This window comes from Ornithorhynchus anatinus, chromosome 2 (genome assembly GCF_004115215.2).
Source record: "Ornithorhynchus anatinus isolate Pmale09 chromosome 2, mOrnAna1.pri.v4, whole genome shotgun sequence".
NCBI lineage: Eukaryota > Metazoa > Chordata > Mammalia > Monotremata > Ornithorhynchidae > Ornithorhynchus > Ornithorhynchus anatinus.
In genome coordinates this window covers 139892123-139915259 of record NC_041729.1, presented here as the reverse complement: position 1 = coordinate 139915259, position 23137 = coordinate 139892123, and the positions used below count along the sequence as shown (strand labels likewise).

The 23137-nt window shown below is 57.3% G+C and overlaps 2 protein-coding genes across 3 annotated transcripts in view; one reads left to right on the top strand and one right to left on the bottom strand.

Annotated features, from left to right (window-relative positions):
• PGAP2 (post-GPI attachment to proteins 2) overlaps positions 1 to 7788 on the top strand; it is a 31708-nt gene extending 23920 nt beyond the window's left edge. For both annotated transcript variants that reach the window (XM_029058190.2, XM_029058189.2), the window contains 4 exons: positions 1717 to 1969; positions 2822 to 2928; positions 6779 to 6887; positions 7002 to 7788. In XM_029058190.2, the coding sequence (XP_028914023.1) occupies positions 1717 to 1969; positions 2822 to 2928; positions 6779 to 6887; positions 7002 to 7132 (600 nt within the window). In that variant the 3' untranslated portion in view covers positions 7133 to 7788. The remainder of the gene's footprint in view (positions 1 to 1716; positions 1970 to 2821; positions 2929 to 6778; positions 6888 to 7001) is intronic.
• A 1681-nt stretch (positions 7789 to 9469) lies between these two features.
• On the bottom strand, positions 9470 to 22714 carry RHOG (ras homolog family member G). Its single transcript, XM_029058672.1, has 2 exons — positions 22627 to 22714; positions 9470 to 10981 (listed from the first exon to the last, which is right to left on the bottom strand). The coding sequence occupies exon 2, from the start codon at positions 10894 to 10896 to the stop codon at positions 10321 to 10323; it is 576 nt and encodes a 191-aa protein (XP_028914505.1). The 5' UTR covers positions 10897 to 10981; positions 22627 to 22714; the 3' UTR covers positions 9470 to 10320.
• Between the last annotated feature and the right edge of the window lie 423 nt (positions 22715 to 23137).

Below are 23137 nucleotides of genomic sequence, written 5' to 3'. Positions count from 1 at the left end.
TGAGGTAGGGCCGCATGTGGATCTTGGCTGGGATCAGTAGCAATCGAGGGGTTGCCGAATTGTACATTCCAAGCGCTTAGTACAGTGCTCTGCACATAGTAAGCACTCAATAAATACGATTGAATGAACGAATGGTCAGATGGTGGAGCCCCAGTGCAAATCCCCTACTTGTACAGCCAGGACTAAAATCCAGGTCCAATTCCCAGAGGTACATTTTTGCCTCTGGACCACCAACTTGCCTACATGTACGCATGTGTGGCTTAGTGGATAGAGCACAGGCCTGGGAGTCAGAAGGACCTGGGTTCTGATCCCGGCTCTGCCACAAGTCGGCAGTGTGAATTTGGGCAAGTCATTTCACTTCTCTGGGCCTCAGTTACCTCATCTGTAAAATGGGGATTAAGAGAGTGAGCCCCATGTAGGAAAGAGACCATGTCTAACCTGATTAGCTTGTATCTACCCCAGTACTTAGTACAGTGCCCGGCACATAGTGAACACGTAACAAATATAACGTATTATTATTTTATTTTTATTATTAAAACAGACTCCTCATCCTGAACCCTCCTCTCCCTGGGCTTTCTGTCGGCGACAGTATCTTGAGCTGAAAACTGAATCCTGATTTCCTAGCAGGAGCCACAGAGATGGACCTAGCACTTTATCATTATATCGTTATTCTCATTAGTAACAACGATAATATCGGTGGAATCTATTGAGCACTTATTGTGTGCAGACTACTGTATTTTGCACTTGGGAGAGTACTGTTGAATTGTAACTTGTAATCCAACTTGTAATTTGTAATCGTTAACAGTTGTAACTGTTGAATTGTACCTCTGTTGAAATGTACTCTCCCAGGTGCTTAGTACTGAACAGTACAACATGAGTTTGGTAATTATGGTATTTAAGTGCTTAACACAGTACAATACCAGAACAGTAATAATGATAAACTCTGTGCCAAACACTCTACTAGGATCTGGGGTAGATACAAAATGATCAGGTTGGGCACAGACTTTGAACCCTATGTGGTTGAGGGACTAAATAGGAGTGAGGACAGGTATTGAATCCCCATTTTAGAGATGAGAAGAGTAAAGCCCAGAGAAGTGAAGCGACTTGCCCAAGGTCACCTAGGCAAATGGCGGAGCTGGGATAAGAACCCAGGTCTCCTGATTCTCAGGCCCAGGCTCTTCTAGGCTGTGCTGCATTTCACTCGATGAGACTCAAAGGCTGGAGAAGAGATCAAGTTGGGGAGGGTTTACCTGTGCTCATCCATCCCTGGATGGATGTTTTCGTGTACCTATTTGAGAGAGAAAGAGTGGGATGGGGGAAAGGGGGTGGTCCTGTCTTCCCTCTTAGTCTCTTAACCTCTTGAAGGGATCTTTTCTCCAGAGCCCAAATACAGTGTGTGTTTGTGAATTATCTCCTGTCTCCTCTTCAGATTGCCAGCCGCTAAGAGCTCAATGATGGGAGTGTGTGTATCTAAGGGGCACGCATGTCCGTCCGTCCGTCCGTCCGTCCGTCCCGTCCTGTCTCCCTCTCCAAACTGTCAGCCCCTGGAGGGCTCCATCGATCCTTACTGACTGGGAGGGGAAACTGAGGCCCCAGGGTGGGATGTGACCATCCAAGCTGGAGCTGGTGTCCTCCCTGGGATGGCAGCCCAGAAGGGCTCCTGCCCCTGGATCCCCCTCTTCACCCTGCCCCTTCGTCTCCTTCCCTCTCCCCTAGGTGCCCAACTATTTGCCGTCGGTGAGTTCGGCCATCGGGGGCGAAGTTCCCCAGCGCTACGTCTGGCGGCTGTGCATCGGCCTGCACTCGGCGCCCCGCTTCATGGTGGCCTTCGCCTACTGGAACCACTACTGCAGCCGCCCCTCCCCCTGCCTCGGCTGGGCCCAGCTCTGCCGCCTCAACTTTGGCCTCAACGTCCTGGAGAACCTGGCCCTGCTTGTGCTCACCTACGTCTCGTCCTCCGAGGATTTCGGTGCGTGTCCGGGAGGGGCTGGCGGGGGAGGCCCAAGCTAGTGCAGGGAGGACCGGAGGTGCCAACTTTGCCAATCTGTGCCTGGGGCACGAAGAGAGCAGGGATCTAAGCGGGCAGAGGAAGACCCGGAGGGGTCAGTCCTCAGAGAGCTCAGAGGTCGGAAAGCCGTCAGCTTGGGTCTTTTCAGCTTAACAGTGGTAGTATTTGTTGGATGCGTACTCTGTGCCAAGTGCTATACTAAACCGTGGGGTAGCTACAGGATAATCGGGCAGACAGGGTCCCTGTCCCTCGTTGGGCTCGCAGTCTTAGTAGGAGGGAGGACAGTTATTAAATCCTCATTTTACAGATGAGATAACTGAGTCACAGAGAAGTTAAACAACTTGCCCAGGGTCATCCAGGAGGCAGTTGGCAGAACTGGGATTAGAACCCAGGTCCTCTGGCTCCCATGCCCAGGATCGTCGCACTAGACCCTGATTGGAAACTCTCAGGTCCTGTCAGAGACTTGGGACGGGCCTGTGTGGTAGTCCAGATCTGAGAGTCCTGGGGGCGACCTGCCGTCGTCTCTTCTCTCTCCTGGGAGAGACCTGCCCCTCTCTCTCCCTTGGGGCCCGGCCTCTCAAGGCTGGAGCCTCTTCCCTGACCGAATGGGGAAACAGTCCCTGGAAAGCTGATTTTGGCCTTCTGAGGATGAATCACCAGGAGTCCTGGGACTCCCAGGCCCTTCCCGCTATTCAGCCGAACAGGGCCTCTCCTTCCACTGAGTCGCTCCAGCAGGCTGGGTGAGGACTCGGGGAATGGTAGGGTGCCGGGGTGGCGAACGGGCCCGGGCGGATCCCCCTCCTATCCCCGCAGTCATCCATGAGAACGCCTTCATCACCTTCATCGCGGCCTCCCTGAGCCACATGCTGCTCACCTGCATCCTGTGGCGGCTGACGAAGAAACACACAATAAGTGTGGAGGTACAGTCACCATTTTCTGTCTTTGGGTTACGGGGGGCTGGCCGGGAGGTGTGCAGGGTAGGGAGGCGATCAGGGGGCCGGGGGAGCGTTGGTCAGAAATCTCTGTGGCCTTGGGAACTTCGTCTGGGCCTCTCTCGGGGACCCAGTGGGAGTCTGTACCAGTTGGTCCTGGGGGGTCGGGTGTCCCTTTCCAGAGAGGGCCTGGTGTCCGTGCCAGTGCTTGTTAAGGGTGTGTGTTGGGGAGGGGCGGGGGATCTCTACAGAGGCTCACTGGGTGGGCAGGGAGGTCTCGCTGGGCGGTCCGAGCGTCTGGACTGAATTACGGCCGGGTAGGAGGGATCTGGAATCTGCTTGGAGAGAGCGTCGTGATATTCCAATGCTCCCAGCCAGCAGAGCCCCTCACGGGTTGAATCCTGAGGCGGACTGAACCAGGCCCCAGCGGGTGGGCCCGGCCGGACCACGGCCCCTCGAAGGGGCTGGGGTCACTGGGATGGGGTGGGCGGCCCAGACCGAGCTCAGGACAGACCCAGTTCCCTGGGACCCCCTTCTCACTTGCAGGAAGAAATTGGGGCGGAGATGGGCAGGCCTGGGTGGACCCCGGAAAGGGACAGCCCCCTCATAAAAGGACAACTGGCCACCCCCTCCCTCAGGTCCAGGTGGGCCTTATCGGGGTCCAAGGCAGTGAGGGGACGGGCAGGGCGGGGGCTTCAATTAGCCCCTAAGGGAGACCCCGCACACACCAGCACCCAGCCCTAACCCCTCCCTCCCAGCCTTCCACGGTCTTCTCGGTCTTTCTCACGTTCCTTGGTCTTTCTCACCTCTCCCAGAATTTACCCCTCCTGGGTTGGGGAGGGGTGTGGAGGAAGGGGGAGTGGGCTTCAGACCCTGTGGCCCCCCGTACCGAAGGTCCCAAGGGACAGGGGAGGCTGGAGCTTCTGTCTGCTCCTCTCCTTCCCATCCTTCTCTCCGGCCTCCTCCCTTTGCCACGCACCAACCCTTCTCCTTGGAAGCGGGAAGGACCTGGGCCTAATGGATAGAACACGGGCCTGGGAATCAGAAGGACCTGGATTCTAATCCCGGCCCCACCACTTGTCTGCGGTGTGACCTGGGGCAAGTCATTTAACTTCTCTGTGACTGTTACCTCATCCGTAAAGCGGGGATTAAGTCTGTGAGCCACATGTGGGACTTGAACTATGTGCGACCTGATTATTATTATTATTATTGATAATAATAATTATGGTATCTGTTAAGCGCTTACTATATGCCGAGCACCATTCTAAGTGCTGGGATAGATGCAAGGTAATCACGTTGTTCAGTGTGGGGTTTACAGCCTTAATCCCCATTTCTGTATGCCTCCATTACCTCAACTGTAAAATGGGGATTAAGAATAATAATAATGGCATTTGGTAAATGCTTACTATGTGCCAAGTACTAGTAAGCGCTGGGGAAGATAGAAGGTAATCAGGTTGTCCCACGTGGGGCTCACAGTCTTAATCCCCATTTCTTTATGCCTCAGTTACCTCATCTGTAAAATGGGGATTAATATAATAATAATAATGATAGCATTTGTCAAGCGCTTACTATGTGCCAAGCACTGTTCTAAAAACTGGGGGAGATACAAGGTAATCAGTTTGTACCACGTGGGGCTCACAGTCCTAATCCCCATTTTACAGATGAGGGACCTGAGGCCCAGAGAAGTGACTTGCCCACAGTCACCCAGCTGACAAGTGGCAGAGCTGGGATTCAAACCTATGATCTGACTCCCAAGCCCGGGCTCTTTCCACCTTCCACGCTGCTTCTCAATGGGAATGGGGCATGGAGAAATGGGGATGAAGACTGTGAGCCCTACGTGGGACAATCTCATTACCTTGTATCTCCCCAGTGCTTGGCACATAGTAAGCGGTTAACAAATACCATCATTATTATTAACAAATGCCATTTTTTTTAAAAAAAAAAGCAGGAGGTGGGTTTGAGAAGGGTGGGGCTGGTGCAATTTCAGGCGAGAACGCCAGGGGGTGGCGTCGGTCTGTCCAGTCCTGCCCCTGGTCCTGCCCCTAGTCCTGCCCCTGCCTCTGCCCTGCCCCTGCCCTTTCCCCTGCCCTGCCCCTACCCTTGCCCCAGGCCCGCCCCTGCCCAAGCCCCCCAGGGGTGGTTGGGGAAGGGGTAGACCGGGGGAGGGAGCACCCAGAAACGGACCCCCAAAGTGGGACGAGTTTCCTCGGGTAAGCGTCGCCCCGAGCTGGACCCCAGACCCCGGACCCTTCCCCGGCCGGCCAAGGGGCGGGAAAAAAGGAGGGAAGGACGAGGCCCGGACAGTTCCGGCCGCCTTCCCGGTCGGGAGGAGGCCGCCCGTCCCTGCGCCCCTATGGCTTCCCGGCCGGACCCACGCGCCTCCAGGGTCAGGGGGCTTTGCCCCCCCACCGCCCTCCCCGCCCCCTCCCCAAGCTCGGGCAGCCCGTTGCAGAAGCCGTTACATCAGAGGGGAGGACCGGCCGGCCCAAGGGGCGCCGGCGACCCAGGGCTGCGGCTCCTAGCCCGCCCTCACTTCCTCCTGCCGCCCCTTCCCCCCCAAAATCACCCGCCCTCCACCCGAGCTGGGAGGAGGGAGGAGCTCCTCTAGAGAGTCCCGGGGAGTTAGCACGAAACCCTCCTCCCTTCCCTTGCCCTCTCCAACCCCTTTCCTCCTTCCCCGAACCCCTCCCCCCACATCCTGCCCAACTCCCCCCTCACCCCGAATCGAATTCGAGCCCCCCTCACGCCTTTCCCCGGCCCCACTTCTCTCTAAGACCCGTTGGCCCGGTAGGAGGGGTTGAGGTTAGACTCCGGGAAGAACTTCCTGTCCCACACCCCCGACTCTCTGCCTGAAGGTCGGGCACAGGCCCAACCCCGACCCTGGGTACCACCGCACCCACCTGTCTGCAGAGGGAGTGGTAAGGACCCCGGAGTCCTGCCTCCCGGCCCGTCTCTGTGCAGCGGGCACCGATGGGGCGGTGCGGTGGGGAGTGGCAGCGTGGGGCGGGTAGAAGGCCGCCTGCCAGGCGGTCTCCCATTTCACCCCAGGCCAGGGTGAGGATCGGCCTGTCGGGTGGGGTGAGATGGGGGTGCGAAGGGGGGTGGGGAGAAGAGCCGGTTTCCGAGGGACAGGAAGGAACCCCCCCAAGAGGGAGGGGGTGGCGGCGGGATGTGACAGTTCTAACGGCCCAGAGTCGCCCCGCCCCCCTCGCCCTGCTGTGGTTTCCTCCTTCCCGGAGTCGAGGGGGACCTAGCTGGGGCACTCTGGCCTAGGGGGAGCCCGGCATGGCAGCGAGGGCACGATTTCCCCACCCCAGGGCGGTTGTGAGGGACCCGGCTGGGAAGTTGCAGCAGAGAAGGTTCTGCCTCCCCCCTCGGGTGGAGCCGGCAGGAGCGGGAAACCGGAGGGTCCGGGTTCGGGGTCCGTCGGGCTGCTGTGCGATCCCTGCTGAGGCTCTCTGGGGACCCTGGTCTGGGCCCCGAACATCTCCGCTTCCTGGAAGGGACGGTCCATTTGGGGCCCCCGGGCGAGGGATCCCCATCCCAGTCCCTTAGGGGCAGCCTGGGGTTGGTTTGGTTCGGCTGCCTTGGTCTTGACCTGCTGGGACCCTGGAGACTCCCAAACGCGGTCCCTCGGAGGTGGTCCCTGGACCAGGCCACTTAGGACACGACCGGAGGCGTAGCTCCGGGTCTCCTGCTTCTGAAAGGGTCAACGGAAAGGGGAGAGCTGGGGGAGTAAGGGTGGCAAACTGGATGGCGAGAGAGGAGCTGGGCCCAGATGCACGGAGAGGCGGCCGGGGTGACGCTCAGCGGCCCAGTCAACCTCCCGCATCTCCAGGAGCGCAAGTCGTACAGCTGGAAGCAGCGGCTCTTCGTCATCAACTTCGTCTCCTTCTTCGTGGCCTTGGGAGTCTATTTCCGGCACAACATGTACTGTGAGGCGGGAGGTGAGGCTGAGGAGGGGCGGGAGGGGGGTACGGTGGAGACCGTCGTGGTGCTCGGGAAGGTCAACGTGGTGTCGGCCCCCCCTCACCGCGCCCCGGGACCCATCTCCCCACCAGTGTACACCATCTTCGCCCTCCTGGAGTACATGGTGGTGCTGTCCAACATGGCTTTCCACACGACCGCCTGGTGGGATTTCGGCAACAAGGAACTCGTCATTTCCTCGCAGCCTGAGGAGAAGCGCTTCTGACCTCCCCCATCACGGGGAGTGAGGCGGGGAGCAGCCACAGGGAACAGACCCGTGGAGTCTGAGCCCTCGCACCCTCACGTCTTCACCCCCGGCTAACTGAGGGGTGGGGCAGAGTGGGGAGAGCGACCCCCGCTCCCCAACCAAGGATAAACACTTCAGCAGATCCTGTGTTCCAGATAGGGACAGACCGGCCCGGGTCTGAGTTTGGAAGGCGGGATGGACAGGGACCACCTCCCCTTTGCCAAAAGCCTCCTCGACAGCTCCTCCCTGGACACAGGCCTCATCCAATTGCTCCACACCTGACCGTAGGTCCCCATCTCTCAGTCCTGCCTCAATCCCTCATCGGGGACCTCACGATCTCGCCAAACACTGCCAGCTGTGGAGCAGGGCCCTAGAACCGGGGTGGGGGTGTGCTCCTCCCAGCCAAGGGGTCGTGTCTCCCCGATCCTTGGTGGTGGACACAGAGGATCTGGTGCATCCACCCGCCGCCCCGTTAATCACTGCCTGGCCCCCGTACCTCGCCTCTCGTCGGCCCTTCAGCCGTCTCGGTCTGGCTTTGACGTCTCAAGAGAGGTCAAGGGATACTGTCCCAACCCTCCGCTGCTGGTTGTACATTTTCTTGGTTTCAATAAAAAAATAAATATTTTTTACCAACCCTTTGGCCCCTGGCTCTGTGACACTAGGAAGGATCCCCCCCAGCCCTTCCCAGTCTGACCCCGGCCTGGGATCTTTCTGCTCCAGGATGGGATGAGGGTAATGGGGGGAACCCACTCTGTCGGGCCCACACCAGTGGAGTGAGGGAGAGCTAAGTCAGGTTTGGGCTTGCCCCGTTTTGGCCAGACCTGAGTGATGTAAGTCCTTGGCTTGCCCGGCGGCCATCTCATCTATTCCCTTGCTTCTACCCAACCCAACTAGGGCAACTACGGGCTCATCCTCAAGGGACACTGGCCTTCCTCAATCTTTCTAGTTCCTGGTTCTCACGCTGACAAGTGGTTCTTTTTTGAGCCTAGTCTAAATCCTTCCTGCTGCAGCTTAAACCCATTTCCTCTTTCTGCTCTGGAGAACACGGAGGGCCCTAGTCCTCGTTATTCTCTCCTTTCGCCTTTAGCAGCAAACGCCCCGCTCTTCTCCCCAGGAGCAGGGAATCCCTCGAAATCGGGTCTCTCTAGAGCCATGACGTTTCGATTCCCGACCTTTTGCCAACCACTTCCCTGGAGAGCACGAAATGTAAAAGCCAGGGCAGGGCGGGCTGCCTTCAAGCCGGGGACGGGAGTGAGCGGGCCGAGCACAACCTTGAGGATTAGCTGGTTGTGGGAGCACCGGTTCCATCTCCTCACTGCCCTCTTCCCTCCTCCTCCCCTTCCTCCCACCCGAGGTATGGGTTGGGGGTAGATGTCAGAGATGGAGGAGGTGCCTGGGTCCTCACTGGATCTGACCTGATGATTTTCTTTTTTTTTTATGGTATTTGTTACATACTTACTATGTGCCAACCACTGTACTGAGCACAAGCCATTCATGTTGGACAAAGTCCATGTCCCATGAAGGGCTCACAATTTTAATCCCCATTTTACAGATGAGGTAACTGTAACTAAGCCACAGAGGAATTAAATGACTTGCCCAAGGCCACACAGGAAACATGGCAGAGCTGGGATTAGAACCCAGGTCCTTTGACTCCTAAGCTCCTTGAGGACAGAGAATGTGTCTGTTTATTGTTCTACTGTACTCTCTCAAGCGCTTACTAAAATACTCTGCACGCGGTAAGCGCTCGATAAACATGAGTGACTGACATTCGGTCACAGTGCTTAGTACAATGTTTGGCATATAGTTAATGCTCATCAAATACCCACTCTCGGCTGTGGAAGAAGCCACAGACCCACTCACGGTGAAGTTGTGTGGGGCTGGACCTGACTCCCTCCACCCCAACAACAGGAAATAGGCTCCTGGGGAAGGCAGGGAGAGGGGGCTACTGGATCTAGGGTCCCAGACAATCCACCGTGGTATTTGTTAAGCACTTACTATGTACCAGACACCGTTCTAAGCGCTGGGATAGATACAAGGTAATAGGGTTGGACACCGTCCATGTCCCTCATGGGGCTCACAATCTTAATCCCCATATTGCAGATGAGGTAACTGAGGCACAGAGACGCTACGTGACTTGCCCAAGGTCACAGAGCAGGCAAGTGGTGGAGCTGGGACTAGAACCCAGGTCCTTCTGACTTCCAGGCCTGTGATCTATCCACTAAGCCTCGCTGCTTCTCTGTTGTCCCTGCTCCCTCATCCCTCCTCCATCTTCGGACCCCTGGGATCCCGCCCCATGGAGCCACAGAGACAAAGGTCTGACCAAGTTGAATACTGGTTTATTGACATAGCTGAGATGTGGGGGCTGGTTTCACCCTACCCTCTCTTCTTCGACAAGCAGAGGCGCTCAGGGAGCTGGGGCGAGGCCGGGAGGGAGACTTTTACGCGGGGGAGGGGAGGGAGGCAACACTTGCCCCATGCCCCTCCCGCCCTCTTCTCAGGATCCTGGTCTGCTCCTCAGACCCCAGGCCTGCCTCTGAGGTGCTGGGAGCAGCTGAGCAGGGAGAGTGGGCAGAGCTCTCACCCTAGGGGGTGGGGGGTAAGGGCTGGGAGGGTGCAGGGAGCTCAAGTGGGACGCTCCCTGGGTTAGTGGGTGGGCTGGTGAGGTGGAGTCTCAGCTGGAAAGCAAAGCAAATTGCCTTCCTCAGAGGGGGAGGGTGGGGAGGGGGCTGATGCTTCTGCTGCTGGTCTCAGGGGGCCTCAAATTCCTTTTCCGCTCCCCCCTGGCCTCCTGACCTTAGGGAAGGAGAATCCCACAGGAAACAGGGAAGGAGGGAGGAGGACGGAGGATGGCGCCGAACCCCCTCTCCTGGGATGGACTGTATCGCTTCCCACCCCGGGGCACCCAGAGAGAGGGGCAGGAGGGGGCACTTCTAGGGAGGGCTGAGGCTGTGGAGGATCCTGCCCAGGGACCTGGGCCCTGCCCTCCGCCCCCCTCCCGCCCCCCCTCCGCCCCGTTCCCAGAAAACCCCACCCCTCCACTTGCCGGGAGCTCGGGTTCTGAAGCTCAACAGGACGGTCGGCAGCGGGGCAGGGGGGCAGGAGGCGACGGGCGGGGGGCAGATCGGACGGTGAGCGGGACGGGGCGAGCCCCTCGCCCCCAGGGCCGGTCACAAGAGGAAGCAGGAGCGACCCCGCTTGACGGGGGTGGGGTTGAGCACAGCCCGGACGGCCTCGGCGAACACCTCCTTGATGCCATCCTGCTGCAGGGCCGAGCACTCGAGGTACTTGACGGCGTGGATCTGCTTGCACAGTGCCAGGCCCTGCTGGGGGGTGATGGGCAGCTGGCTCTGCTCCTTGAGCTTCTTGAGGGTGTCGGGGTGAGCCCGCAGGTCCTTCTTGGTGCCCACCAGAAGGATGGGCACGTCGGGGCAGTGGTGGCACACCTCCGGGTACCACTTGTGCTTGACGTTCTCATAGGACGGGGGGCTGGCGATGGAGAAGCAGATGACGAAGACGTTGGTCTGCGGGTAGGAGAGGGTGCGCAGGCGGTCGTACTCCTCCTGGCCGGCCGTGTCCCACAGGTTCAGGTTGACGGTGCGGCCGTCCACGGTGCTCTGCGCGCTGTAGTTGTCGAAGACCGTGGGGATGTACTCCTTGGGGAAGGCGTTGGTCGTGTAGCAGATGAGGAGGCAGGTCTTCCCCACGGCCCCGTCGCCCACCACCACGCACTTGATGCTCTGCATTGTCCCGCCCCGGCCCCCCCGGCCAGCCCCTGGGGGGCCCAGACGCCCCCCTCCGTCCCGCCGGCCCCCGTCCCGCTACGGCGACCTGCGGAGGGACAGAGAGAGACGGGGTCAGCAGTGCGGGCTAGTGGACAGAGCAGCGTGCCTCCTGGATAGAGCACGGGCCTGGGAGTCAGAGGACCTGGGTTCTAACGCCGGCTCTACCGCTTGGCCCGTGTGTGACCTTGGGTAAGGCGCTTCACTTCTCTGGGCCTCGGTGACCTCATCTGTGAAACAGGGATTAAGACTGTGAACCCCACGTGGGACATGGACTGTGTCCAACTCGATTAGCTTGCGGTCAGTAAGTCAATCGTATTTACTGAGTGCTTACTGTGTGCGGAGCACTGTATTAAGCGCCTGGGAGAGTCCGATAGAACAATACAGCAGACACCTTGCCTGCCCACAAAGAGCTTAAAGTCTAGTAAGCTTGTCCTTTAGACTGTAAACTCATTGTGGGAAGGGAAGGTGTCTGCTAACTCTTTTGTATTGTTCCCTCCCAAGCGGTTAGTACATTGCTCTGCACTTAGTAAGTGTCCAATAAATGCCACTAATTTATTGATAGAGGAGAATCTAGCCTCTTGTATCTACCCCAGCGCCTGGCATAGGGTGAACGCTTAACAAACATAAAGAAAAAAATGGTCAGGGCTGCCTACGGTGCGAGGGGACACGGCTGGGGAGGGGGTGACGTGGCTCGGTGGAAAGAGCGTGGAACGTGGAGACCCAGTTTGAGTCCCAGCTCCCCCACTGGCCTGCTGAGAGACTTTGGGTAGGCCACTGAATCTCCCCGGGCCGCAGTATCCTCATCTGTAAAACGGAGATGAGAAAGACTGTGGGCCTCGCCGTCCGAGAGCGGGACCCAGCTCACATCCTTGCATCCGCAGTGCTTAGCCCAGAGCAAGGGCTTAGTAAATGCCACAGTCATCACCATGAAGGCCCCACTCGGAACCCGTGAGCCAGAACCTTGAATCCTGAATGGCCCCCGGCCACCGGGATGAAGCTCCGGCCCCTCCGGCTCCCTCCCCGGCCAGGGAGGCCCGCCCCGTCCCCCCAACCTCAGGTCAACCCTTAGTCCTGTGGGAGAGGAGCCATCCGACCCCCAGGACTCGGCCTGCCCGCCGGGACTCCCGCCCGCATCGTCCCTCCGTCCCCTACGGACAGAAGGGAAGTGTGGAGGTGGAGCAGCTCTTGGGGTTCTTCCCCCTCCCACATCACCGGAACATTCCGACGTTGAGCTCGATGTGGGGCCAGAGCCCAGTCCACCTGGGGGGTGAGGGAGGGAAGGTGGCAGCAACAGATTCCGTTATGACGAGGAAGGGGGAAACTCCCGGGGCAGGCCTGCTTCTCTCTCTTCCTTCCCCCCTCAACTTCCCCGCCCCGGGCCATCTGGGAAAGGAGCGGACTGGGCAGCAAGAAGTTCTGGTTCCATCCCGCCCCTCCAGAACCCCTCCCCCCAGAGCCAGGGGGGAGCCTGCCGGAAGCTCTGGGGCCAGGAGATTATTTATACCTCCGCCTGGACCCTGGGGACCTCCCCCGACTGGCCACTTCCTCCCTGTGCGGCAGGGGGACTTCGTACGTAGGGGCGGGCGGCTCCCATTGTTTCCCGCCACCCCCCGCAAGAGAGCCTCGCACGCCGCCGTTCCCGCATAGCCTTCCCAGCCGAGAGAATCCGGAACCCAGGGTCAACCAGTCAATCTAGAACCCGGCCCGCAGCCCGTCACCCTTCTGACCTTCCCCTCCGTGCTGTCGTTCCCTAGTCTTGAACCCACGGAAACTCCCATAAGTCCCACTCCCGGCTCATCGGTTGATCTCCGGCTCCCTCACACGGGCTTCGCGAGGGTCCAGAACCCTTCCGGTCCGGAGCCCTGGCTAAGCCCCGGCCCCCGCGTCGATCCGGACCAGAGGAGGTGGGGGTTCGGTCCGGGAGGGAGGGGAGGAGGGAGTCTCGACTTCCAGGAAGGCCCACGGGGGCTAAAGGGGAGCCAGGGCCCGGGCCCCTTTCATCTCCGGCTCTATTCTAGGACTCTCCTTTTTCTCTAACTTCCTCTTCCCCAGCCCGCCTTCCCCTTTCCCCCAAAGGGGAATGCGTTATTCAGGGCAGCCCCTCCGGCTTTTCCCAGGGATCTATTTGCATATTCATCTGACTAGGTCTTGCATGAGTCCGTATGACCAACTGGAAGGCAAAGATGGGGCTGTGGGACAGGCGGGACCAAGGGAGGCAGAAGCGGAGTTGGAGACGGGCAGAAATGCAGCGGTAGATAGTGCCAGACACGGTCCAGTCTGCTCAGGGAGGATCTTCCTCCAGGTTAGGTGGGGGGAAGGGCTAGGCCTAGCAGCAGAGAGAGGGTGTGAGTGTGACTGTGTGAAGGGGGACCCACGTGTGGCAGGTGCGGGGACTTTGGGCGGCGGGGGTGGGGGTAAGTGGAGAAGGGGAAAGAGCAGATTTTTACACTGGGGTTGACGGTTAGTGCAAGGGAAGTGTGCTAATACCAGCAGAGGTCCAGAGAGCGGGTGGGGGAGGGTGGCAGGGACGGGGAGGAAGAGGAGGAGGAGGAGGCGGCTGAGTCAGGACAGGACACAGTCAGGCTGGGGGCCTGGGTGTCCAGGTAGGTTGCAGTTACGAGCCTGGATGGTGAGGAAGGGCAGGACCTGGAGGTCCTCCTCCCAACGGCACCCTGGAAAATCCCTTTTCTCCCACCTTCCCCCGTAAAAGTATCTATTAAGCGTTTACTATGTGCTTTGTATCGCATTAAACGTCGGAAAAAGTATACCGATGAACACCGGGCAGAGGGGAATCGATAGGACAATATCTGGAAAGAGCTAAAAGGAGATCTGGGTTCGACCCCACACCTAAGAGTAACGATAACAATAGTGATAATAAGAATGGTATTCATTAAGTGCTTACTATTTGCCAAGCACTGGGTCAGGCACTGGGATAGACATCAGATAAGCAGATCAGACGCTGTCCCCATCCCTCCCGGGCGCACAGGAGGGAGAACACGAGAAGCAGTATGGCCTAGCGGATACGGCACAGACCTGGGTGTCAGAAGGACCTGGATTCTAATTCCGGCTCTGCCGCTTGTCTGCCGTGTGACCTTGGGGAAGTCACTTCACTTCTCTGTGCCTCAGTTCCCTCATCTGTAAAATGGGGATAAGAGTGTGAGCCCCATGTGGGACAGGGACTGTGTCCACGTGATCAGCTTGCATCTACCCCAACGCTTAGTACAGTGCCGGGCACATAATAAACTTTTAACGGATACCATAAAAGCAACGACCAAAAAAACCCCTTAACATTTACGCAAGAAGTCCCGGGTAATGTTGACAAAGAACCTGTATTATTTCCTGCCTCTCTTAGTGACCCAGTACGATCCCTATCCATGGCAGGAAGCCTAGCTCCCCACCCCCAAACCCAAGGTTGGAGGATAGAGTCTACAGTGGGGTGGAGGGAGGTGCAGCGGAGCCTAGGATATGCCTCAGTTTCCCTGTCTGCCCTTCCCTGTCAAAAGCAGGAAGTTCAGTGTCCCATCCCTTGCCTGCCTCTCTAAATCTAACCTCTCCGATTTGCCATCTTGAGGGGTCATGGGGTGGTGGTGTTTGGGGCTGGGGATAGAGATAAAGCCAAGGCTAGGGTTAGGATTATGGGATCAGCAGAGAGCTGAGATTCAGGGTAAAGGACAAGGAAGCTTGTCTGCCCTACCCTGACCCAGGGGGATTTCACTTAGTTCAGCACATTTTAGCCCAGTCCAGGGCCCAGGACTGGGGGGTGGGGCCCTCAAGACTCAAACTCTCCTTCGGTGATGGGATGGGTTGGGCCCGTGTGTGACCTGGTGGCTGCTGAGATTGATATTCCTGCGGAGAGGAGCGTGTGGGAGGCATATGGCAACTCCGGCCAACCAATCCAGTCAAGTCAGGGCTCTGAAGGGGAGAGTCAGGGTCCAGGGACCCTGGTGGAGGTGGAGCCGGCTGAGTGTTAGTTCTAAGGCCCCCGGGACAAGGACAGGGACAAGGACAAGGGGCGGGGGGGGATGAGGGAAAGGGGTCCCAGAAGTTGTGTCTGGACAGAGCCGAGACTAAGAGGCAGGGAGCGACCCATCTCTCTCCTTCCAGGGACAGGACCCAAGCCAGCCCGGCCCCCAGCCGGACTCCCCATACGGGAGAAAGGGAGAAGCCAGCCAATCCAATTTATTGAGTGCTTACTGTGTGCAGAGCACTGTACTAAGCCCTTAGGAGAGGACAGTACTACAATATAACTGACGCATTCCCTGCCCACCACGTGCTTACGGTCCTACAGTTGTGTTACAGAGCTTACAAGTCCCGTCAGCAGGCCCCCTCCCCAGCTCAGCAAGGAGGCAGGGCTGTCGGGGTTGGCGGAAAAGGATCTGGATCTCAGCTCGGGGCCTAACCGCTACGTGGAAGCAACCTAGAGGTCTGGTTCTCCCTGCTGTAGGGGTCCAGCACAGGGGGAAGAGAGAGAAGGAAACTTGGGAAATGGGACTGCGGCCATCCCCTCCTAAGGAAGTCGCTGTGGTGGGCTGGGGATGGGGGGACCGGGAGGTAATAATAATAATAATGTTGGTATTTGTTAAGCGCTTACTATGTGCAGAGCACTGTTCTAAGCGCTGGGGGAGATACAGGATAATCAGGTTGTCCCACGTGAGGCTCACAGTTAATCCCCATTTTACAGATGAGGTAACTGAGGCACAGAGAAGTTAAGTGACTTGCCAACCGGGGGGGCACAGTGCTCTTGCCTGGGAAACCCAGGCTTGGAGGGTCTTTGTCCTACCGGCCCTACCTCAGGAGGGGGTGGGGCTCTTTTTGAGGCAGGGCTGTAATGGCACCAGACAAGGTTCTTGGGCTCCAAAGGTGGGACCGCCGGGGCTGAGCCGAAGAGAGCTTCCTCCCTTCTCCCCTCCTGCTCCCGACCTCTCCCCGCCCCATCCCCTTGGAAGCTGTTAGCTCACTAGCCGCAGGAATTGGGGATGGGGGTTGAGGGTTGCTTATGTGAGGAAAAAGTGACCAAGCTAGTAATAATAATAATAGACCAAGCTAGTAATAATAATAATACTAATAACTGTAGTAATAATAACACTACTAACCATTATGGTATTTGTTAAGGGCTTACTGTGTGCCAGGCACTGGACGAAGAGCTGGGGTAGATACAGGTAGATCTCCTGGTCTCACATAATAATAGTAATAATAATGGTATCTGTTAAGCGCTTACTGTGTGCCAAGCACCGTCCTAAGCACTGGGGTAGATACAAGGTAATCAGGTTGTCCCACGTGGGACTCACAGTCTTAATCCCCATTTTACAGATGAGAGAAGTTAAGTGACTTGCCCAAAGTCACACAGCCGATAAGTGGCAGAGCTGGGATTAGAACCCACGACCTCTGCCTCCCAAGCTGGGGCTCTTTCCACTAAGCCACACTGCTTCTCATGGGGCTCACAGTCTAAATAGGAGGGAGAATGGATCTTGAATCCCCATTTTGCAGATGTGGGAACTGAGGTCCCGAGAAGTGAAGTACTTGACCAAGATCACGCAGCAGGCTAGTGGTGGGTTCGTAATTGGAACCCAGGTCCTCCGACTCCCAGGCCTGGGCTCTATCCACTAGACCACGCCGCCCTCATGCCGCTAGGCTCGGAAAGGATGAATCTGCTTTGACCCGGCCTTCTGAGGATCGGTCAGCAGACATTAAAAACGCATCCAATCCCTGCCGTCCTCCCCAGCGTCCCGGCCCCTTCCTGTCCCCAGATCGGCCCCTCCACCCCTGCCGACGCCGAGTGCAGGCAGCCCAGGTTACAGGTGCTCGGCCGTGAGGGACCGGGGGAAGGCAACAGGCCCTGCCCACCCTCCCCACCACCTCCTCCTCTCCCGGCACCACCTTGACCCCCTCCCCCTCCATCCCCTCGTGAGTCTGGAGGGGATTTTCCACCGGGGAAAGTATGTGTCAGGGAGGAAACTTCTGCACCCAGCTTCCCCCCACCCCAGCCTCTCCGCCTCTGCCCGAGTAGCTTAGACATCAAGGGCCACAGACAGCCCCGCCCCCTGGGCCGGGAGTGCGTAGGTTCACACACACAGACACAGACACACATGCACGCACGTACACACATACACACACACTCTCTCTCTCATGCCACCTCGTGCCTGGGCACGGCTTAGGCCCCAGCCTCTCTCTCTCTCGTGCCACCTCATGCCTGGGCACGGCTTAGGCTCCAGCCTGGCTGAATGGCAGCCCATCCTGTCCACCGACAGACAGACAGCTCCACTAAGCTGACCCAGCCTGGTCTTGGTCTAGTCACCTCCAAGCCCTGCTGCTTGGTACCCTCCCATCCTTCCCTTTGCCCAGCCACCTGTCTCCCTGCCTCTCCTCCCCGAGGCCTGCCTTCTCTCTAGGGGGTGACAGAAGCTTCTCCTAAGCAGCAGCTTCTTGAGAAGCAGTTTGGTCTAGTGGAAAGAACACAGGCTTGGGAGTCTGAGGACCTGAATTCTAATCCCGGCTAGGCCACTTGTCTGCCATGTGACCTTGGGCAAGTCCCTTTAACTTCTCTGTGCCTCAGTCCCCTCATCAGTACAGTGTGGATCAAGGCCGTGAGCTCTATGTGAGACAGGGACTGTGTCCAACCCGATTATCTTGTATCTATCCCAGTGCTTAGTTACAGCGCCGGGCACATAGTAAGCACTTAGCAAATACCATCAACCGCTCCCCTCCCCAAAAAACAAAAAAAGGGTTAAGACTGCTACTGGGTTAAGTCCTTTTGGGGACAAGGCTTGCCCAGGGGGAATAATAATAATAATATAATAATTACGGTATTTGTTAAGCGCTTACTATGTGCCAAACACTGTTCTAAGCATCCTAGGGGACCCAGGAGAGGCCTGCCAGCAGGGCTGAGGAGGGGATCTACTCCTGAGGCTCAGTTGGGGCCAGGCTAGGCCCCAGGATTCTGGCCTTTGCTGTCCTAGCCCAAGCAGGTCACCCTGCCTTTCTGGGCTTCTTCCATTGTCCATAAAACAAAGTGAAACAAGGTGTGGGTGGGGAGAAAATGGCTTCAGTCCCTGCTTCTCCCTAATAAGAATTGGACTATCTGTTGAACCCTTCTAAAAATAATAATAATAATAAGGGTATTTTTTAAGCACTTACTTTGTGCCAGGCACTGTACTAAGCACTGGGGTGGATACAAGCAAATCGAGTTGGTCACAGTCCCTGCCCTATATGGGGCTCACAGTCTCAGTCCCCATTTTACAGATGAGGGCACTGAGGCAGAGAGAAGTGAAATGACTTGCCCACGATCACAGAGCAGACAAGTGACAGAGCCGGGATTAGAACCCATGACCTTCTGACTCACAGGCCCCTGCTCTATCCACTACGCCATGCTGCTTCTACTCCTCACTAGTGGCTTCAAAGTTCCCCCTCACCTTGCCCCCTCCTACCTCATCTCCTTTTTCTCCATCTCCATCCCGCCCCGCACACTCCGCTCCTCTTATGCTAACTTTCTCACTGGGCCTCGTTCTCGCCCTTCCCACCATCGATCCCTGGCCTTCGTCCTACCTCTGGCCTGGAATGCCCTCCCTCCTCAAATCCGCCAATCACACTTCCCCACTTCAAAGCCTTACTGGAGGCTCACCTCCTCCAAGAGGTCTTCCGAGACTAAGCCCCCCTTTTCCTCAGCTCCCCCTCCGCGTCACCCCGATTCACTCCCTTTGCTCTACTCCCCCTCCCCACAGCCCTTGTGTATATGTATACGTAGCTATAATTCTATTTATTTATATTGATGCCTGTTTACTCGTTTTGATGTCTGTCTCCCCCCTTTCTAGACCGTAAACCTGGTTTGGGCAGGGATTGTCTCGCTTTATTCCTGAATTGTACTTTCCAAGCGCTCAGTACAGCCCTCTGCACACAGTAAGCGCTCAACAAATACGACTGAATAAATGAATGAACTTGTTAAGCACTTACTATGTCCCCAGCACTGTGGTGATACCCACTAATCAGTTTGGACACAGCCCCTGTCCCACATGGAGCTCCCAGCCTAAGTAGGAGGAGGACCGGGGATCTGTAAATCCCCATTTTACAGATGAGGAAACTGAGGCACAGAGAAGTGAAGTGACTTCTCTTCAGGTCACACAGCAGGTAAACGGTAGAGACAGGATTAGAAACCGAGTCCTCTGACTCCCAGTCCCGGGCTCTTTCCCCTAGGCCAAGCTGCTTCCTCTGGGCTGCCTTGTCCCTGCCCCTCCCTGGCTAGGCCCCAGCCCCTGGCAGTACCTGTCCCAAAGACAGCCAAGGGGGACAGGTATCAGAAATCCGAATCAAATCGATCAAATAGGAAATGGATTGACGTGGGCAGCCCCAAGGCCAGTTGGACCCAGGCCCAGGCTAAGGGTGGAGCTGTCTCCAGCTTCAGGCCAACTGCTGCTTCCCTCCTTCCTCCCCTGGGTCCTTCCCCCTTTCGTCACCCTCCACCCCACCTCCCCTCTGAAAACAGCACAAGAGGAAACTGGACACAGGACATGAAAATGAGACTGGGGGGGGCAGGGCGGTGAGGGGGTAGAGATGGGGAAGAGTCAGGAGACTATGGCCAAATCTTCTTGTTCCCTCCCACTGTGTCCCTTCAACCCTTCATTCGGCTTATCCCTGCCAGACCTGGCATCAGACACGACTGCTTCTGGGGTTGAGTTTTACAGACTAAAGCAAAATAGGGTTGAGTGGTCACTACTCATTCATTCATTCAATCATTCAATCATATTTACTGAGGGTCTACTGTGTGCAGAGGACTATACTGAGCACTTGGGAGAGTATAATGCAACAATAAACAGTCACATTCCCTGCCCACCATTAGCTTACAGTCTAGAGCGGGGGAGACAGGCATCAATACAAATAAATAAAATTACAGCTATGGACATAAGTGCTGCGGGGCTGGGAGCGGGGAAGAGCAAAGGGATGGAAGGCCGGGCGACACAGATGGGAGTGGGAGATGAGGAAAAATGGGGCTTAGTCTGGGAAGGCCTCTTGGAGGAGATGTGCCTTCCATAAGGCTTTGAAGTGAGGGAGAGTCATTGTTGGATTTGAGGGGGGAAGGCGTTCCAGGCCAGACGCAGGACGTGGGCTAGGGGTCAGCCATCCTGAACCTAGGTCTCCGGTCCCCCGTATCTTGATCTAATCTGCTTCCAGCAAGGGAAACTGAGGAGCTGAGTGAGAGGGCAGAGACAGAGAGAGAGACTGAAGGACATAAAGGAGGAAAGAAGGAAAACTGAGGCACCAGCCTTGAAGGAGTCCTAACCCATCAAAGTCTGAGAGAGAGACCCTCCACCCCCATCACTTCCTAGTATCCTCTGCACCCCAGGAAGGAGCTCCCTTGTTGGTTTCCTCTCGAGATGCTTTTCCGCAGTAGAGAAGGCTAGAGGTGAAACACCAGAAAAGTCTTTGAGAGTGAAAGAAGTGTAGCCTAGTGGTTAGAGAATGGGCCTGGGAGTCTGAAGGACCTGGGCTCTAATTCCAGCTCTGCCACTTGTCAGTGGTGAAACTTTGGAAAAGTCACTTCACGTCTGTGGGACTCAGTAACATCATTACATCTGTAAAATGGGGATTAAAACTGGTGACTCCCCCATGTGGGATACAGCCCATGTGGGATACAGATTGGGTCTAAACTGATCACCTTGGATCTGCTCCTGCGCTTAGCGGAGTGCCTGGCACGTATTAAGTGCTTAACAAATACTATTAAAAAAATAAGGGTAAGGAAACCTGGGTAGGAGGCAGGCACTCTTTCCCAGGGGACTTTCCAGGCAGAATGACACATTGCCTTCCCTTGGTCACCATCGGCTCAGACTCAGAGACTCTTGGAATGAGCTCCTAAAACGTACATGCCCACAGATGTAAACATGTATGTACATCCAGACCGAGGAGAGTTCAGAAGAACTGGTCGCGCCTTCTATTGGAGGCCTACGAGGAGGAAGGTTAGGTGTCTGGATTTTTGGGTGGTAGTGGATTCTGGAAATTGAACAAGGCAAGAATGGACATCTGAACTCGCTCTCCCTTCTGCTTCGCCTTTACATTTGGATCCGTACCCTTTAAGCGCTTCGTAGTCACCCGGTCTCGGCCCCACGCGCTTACATCTGTATCCATAATAATTTAACGTCCGTCTCCCCTCTAGGCTGTAAGCTTCCTGTGGGCACGGAATGTGTCTCCCAACTCTGTTGTACTGTGCCCTTCCAAATGGTGAGTACGGTGCTCTTTTCACAGTAAGCACTCAATAAAAATCACTGATTGTTTGGCTGATTGATTCTCTGCCTCCCTCCTTCCATCATGAACTCTCCCACTGCACCTCCTCCCCAGGCCCCTATCCGATCCCATCTCTCCCAGAAGGGGACTTTTTATCCAGAGAGGCAAATTTGCTCAGAGTTCCCCAAGGACCTGTGCCCCCACCCGGGCCATCTCCTTTTCTCCCAGCAAAACGGAGGCCCTGGTGCATGCTGGGCTTTTCCCCAGGCCCAGCTGGGGCAGAAAGGAAATCCCGAAGGGCAGTAGGCCCATTCCTCTGCCCCCAGACAAGACAGTCCATCCCCCAACCCACAAAGATGGGGTGTCAGCGAGCTGACACCCTTCACTGAGGGAAGGAGGGAGGGGGAAACCTGAGGGGTTAGAGATGAAGATGGGGAGGCCAGGAGGGGTTAGAGTTGAGGATGGGGGGTGACATGAGGGGTTAGAGATGAGGATGGGGGGGACCTGAGGGTTTAGAAATGAGCAGGGAGGGGGACTTGAGAGGTTAGAGACGAGGGGGGAACCTGAGGGGTTAGAGATGAAGATGGGGGGACATGAGGGGTTAGAGACAAGGATGGGGGGGGGAACATGAGGGGATAGAGACAAGGATTGGGGGGACCTGAGGGTTTAGAGATGATGGGGGAGGGGGACCTGAGAAGTTAGAGACGAGGGAGGAACCTGAGGGATTAGGGATGAGGTGGAGGGGCCTGAGGGGTTTGGGATGAGGTGGAGGGACCTGAGGGCTGGGGGAGACACAGTGTAGGGTTAGGGATGAGGTGGAGGGACCTGAGGGGTTAGGGATGAGGTAGAGGGATCTGAGGGGTCTGGGATAAGGCGGGGGAAGGAGAAAGTGAGGGGTTAGGGGTGAAGGCGGGGTCCCGAGGGGTTAGAGAGGGGGAATCTGAGCGGTCAGAGAAGGGGGAACCTAAGGGGCGGAGAAGCGGGGAGACGGAGGGTTAGAGATGGGGGTAAAGGGAGAGACGGAGAGAAGGGGAGATTGGGAGCGCGAGAGACCGGGAGGCCGACCGATCGGGAGGCCTCGTGAAAGGGAAGACTGAGGGACAGGGTGGGGGAAGTTAGGGCAGAAAGGGGCAACGGAGAACCGCGCTCAGTACAGTCCCCGGCACCTAGTGAGCGCTTAACGCATATCGTAACGATCAAACTTCCCGGAGGGCCCGGGGATCGGAGGCTGGGGACCCCCGGCCCCTCGCAGTCTCCCCGGAGGAGCCCCCCGTTGTCCCCTCGGCAGCCGGGGCTGGTCTTAGACGCCCCCAACGAGGGGGGGATGGGGGCTCAACCCCCTCCCCCCCCAAGGACCGCCCCTCCCTGCCAGTTCGGTCCCTGGGTCCGACGCCTCCGGGGCCGGGGCGGGGGTCCCGGGGGGTCCCGGGGCGGGGGTCCCGGGGGTCCGGGGGTGGGGGTCGGGCCGGGGCCCGGGCTCACCTGGGTCCCCTCCCCACGGCGGGGGCGCTGGGGGTGGCGGCGGCTGCGGGACCCGAGAAGGAAGTGAAAGAGACGCCGGAGGAAGCGGGGGACGGGGAGGGCCGGGGGAGGGGGCAGAGAAAGACACAACGAGGAAGTCTCCGGGGCCCGCCCCTCTCCCCTCCCTCCCTCCTCCTCCTCCTCCTCCTCCTCCTAAATAATCATAAGGAGGACGGCCTGCCCGAGGCGCTCACTATGGGCCAAGCGCTGTTCTAAGCGCCGGGGGGAGATGCGAGGTCACCGCCTTGTCCCAAGTGGGGCTCCCCGTTTGGCAGACGAGGGCACTGAGGCCCAGAGAAGAAGAAGAAGAAAGAAGAATGATGGTGTTTGTTAAACGCTTACTATGTGCCAAGCGCTGTTCTAAGCACTCGGGGGAGATACGAGGTCACCGCCTTATCCCAAGTGGGGCTCCCCGTTTTGCAGACGAGGGCACTGAGGCCCAGAGAAGAAGAAGAAGAATGATGACGTTTGT

Excerpts from the sequence above, each read along its gene's own strand:
- RHOG (XM_029058672.1), bottom strand. The coding sequence starts at position 10,896 with ATGCAGAGCATCAAGTGCGTGGTGGTGGGCGACGGGGCCGTGGGGAAG.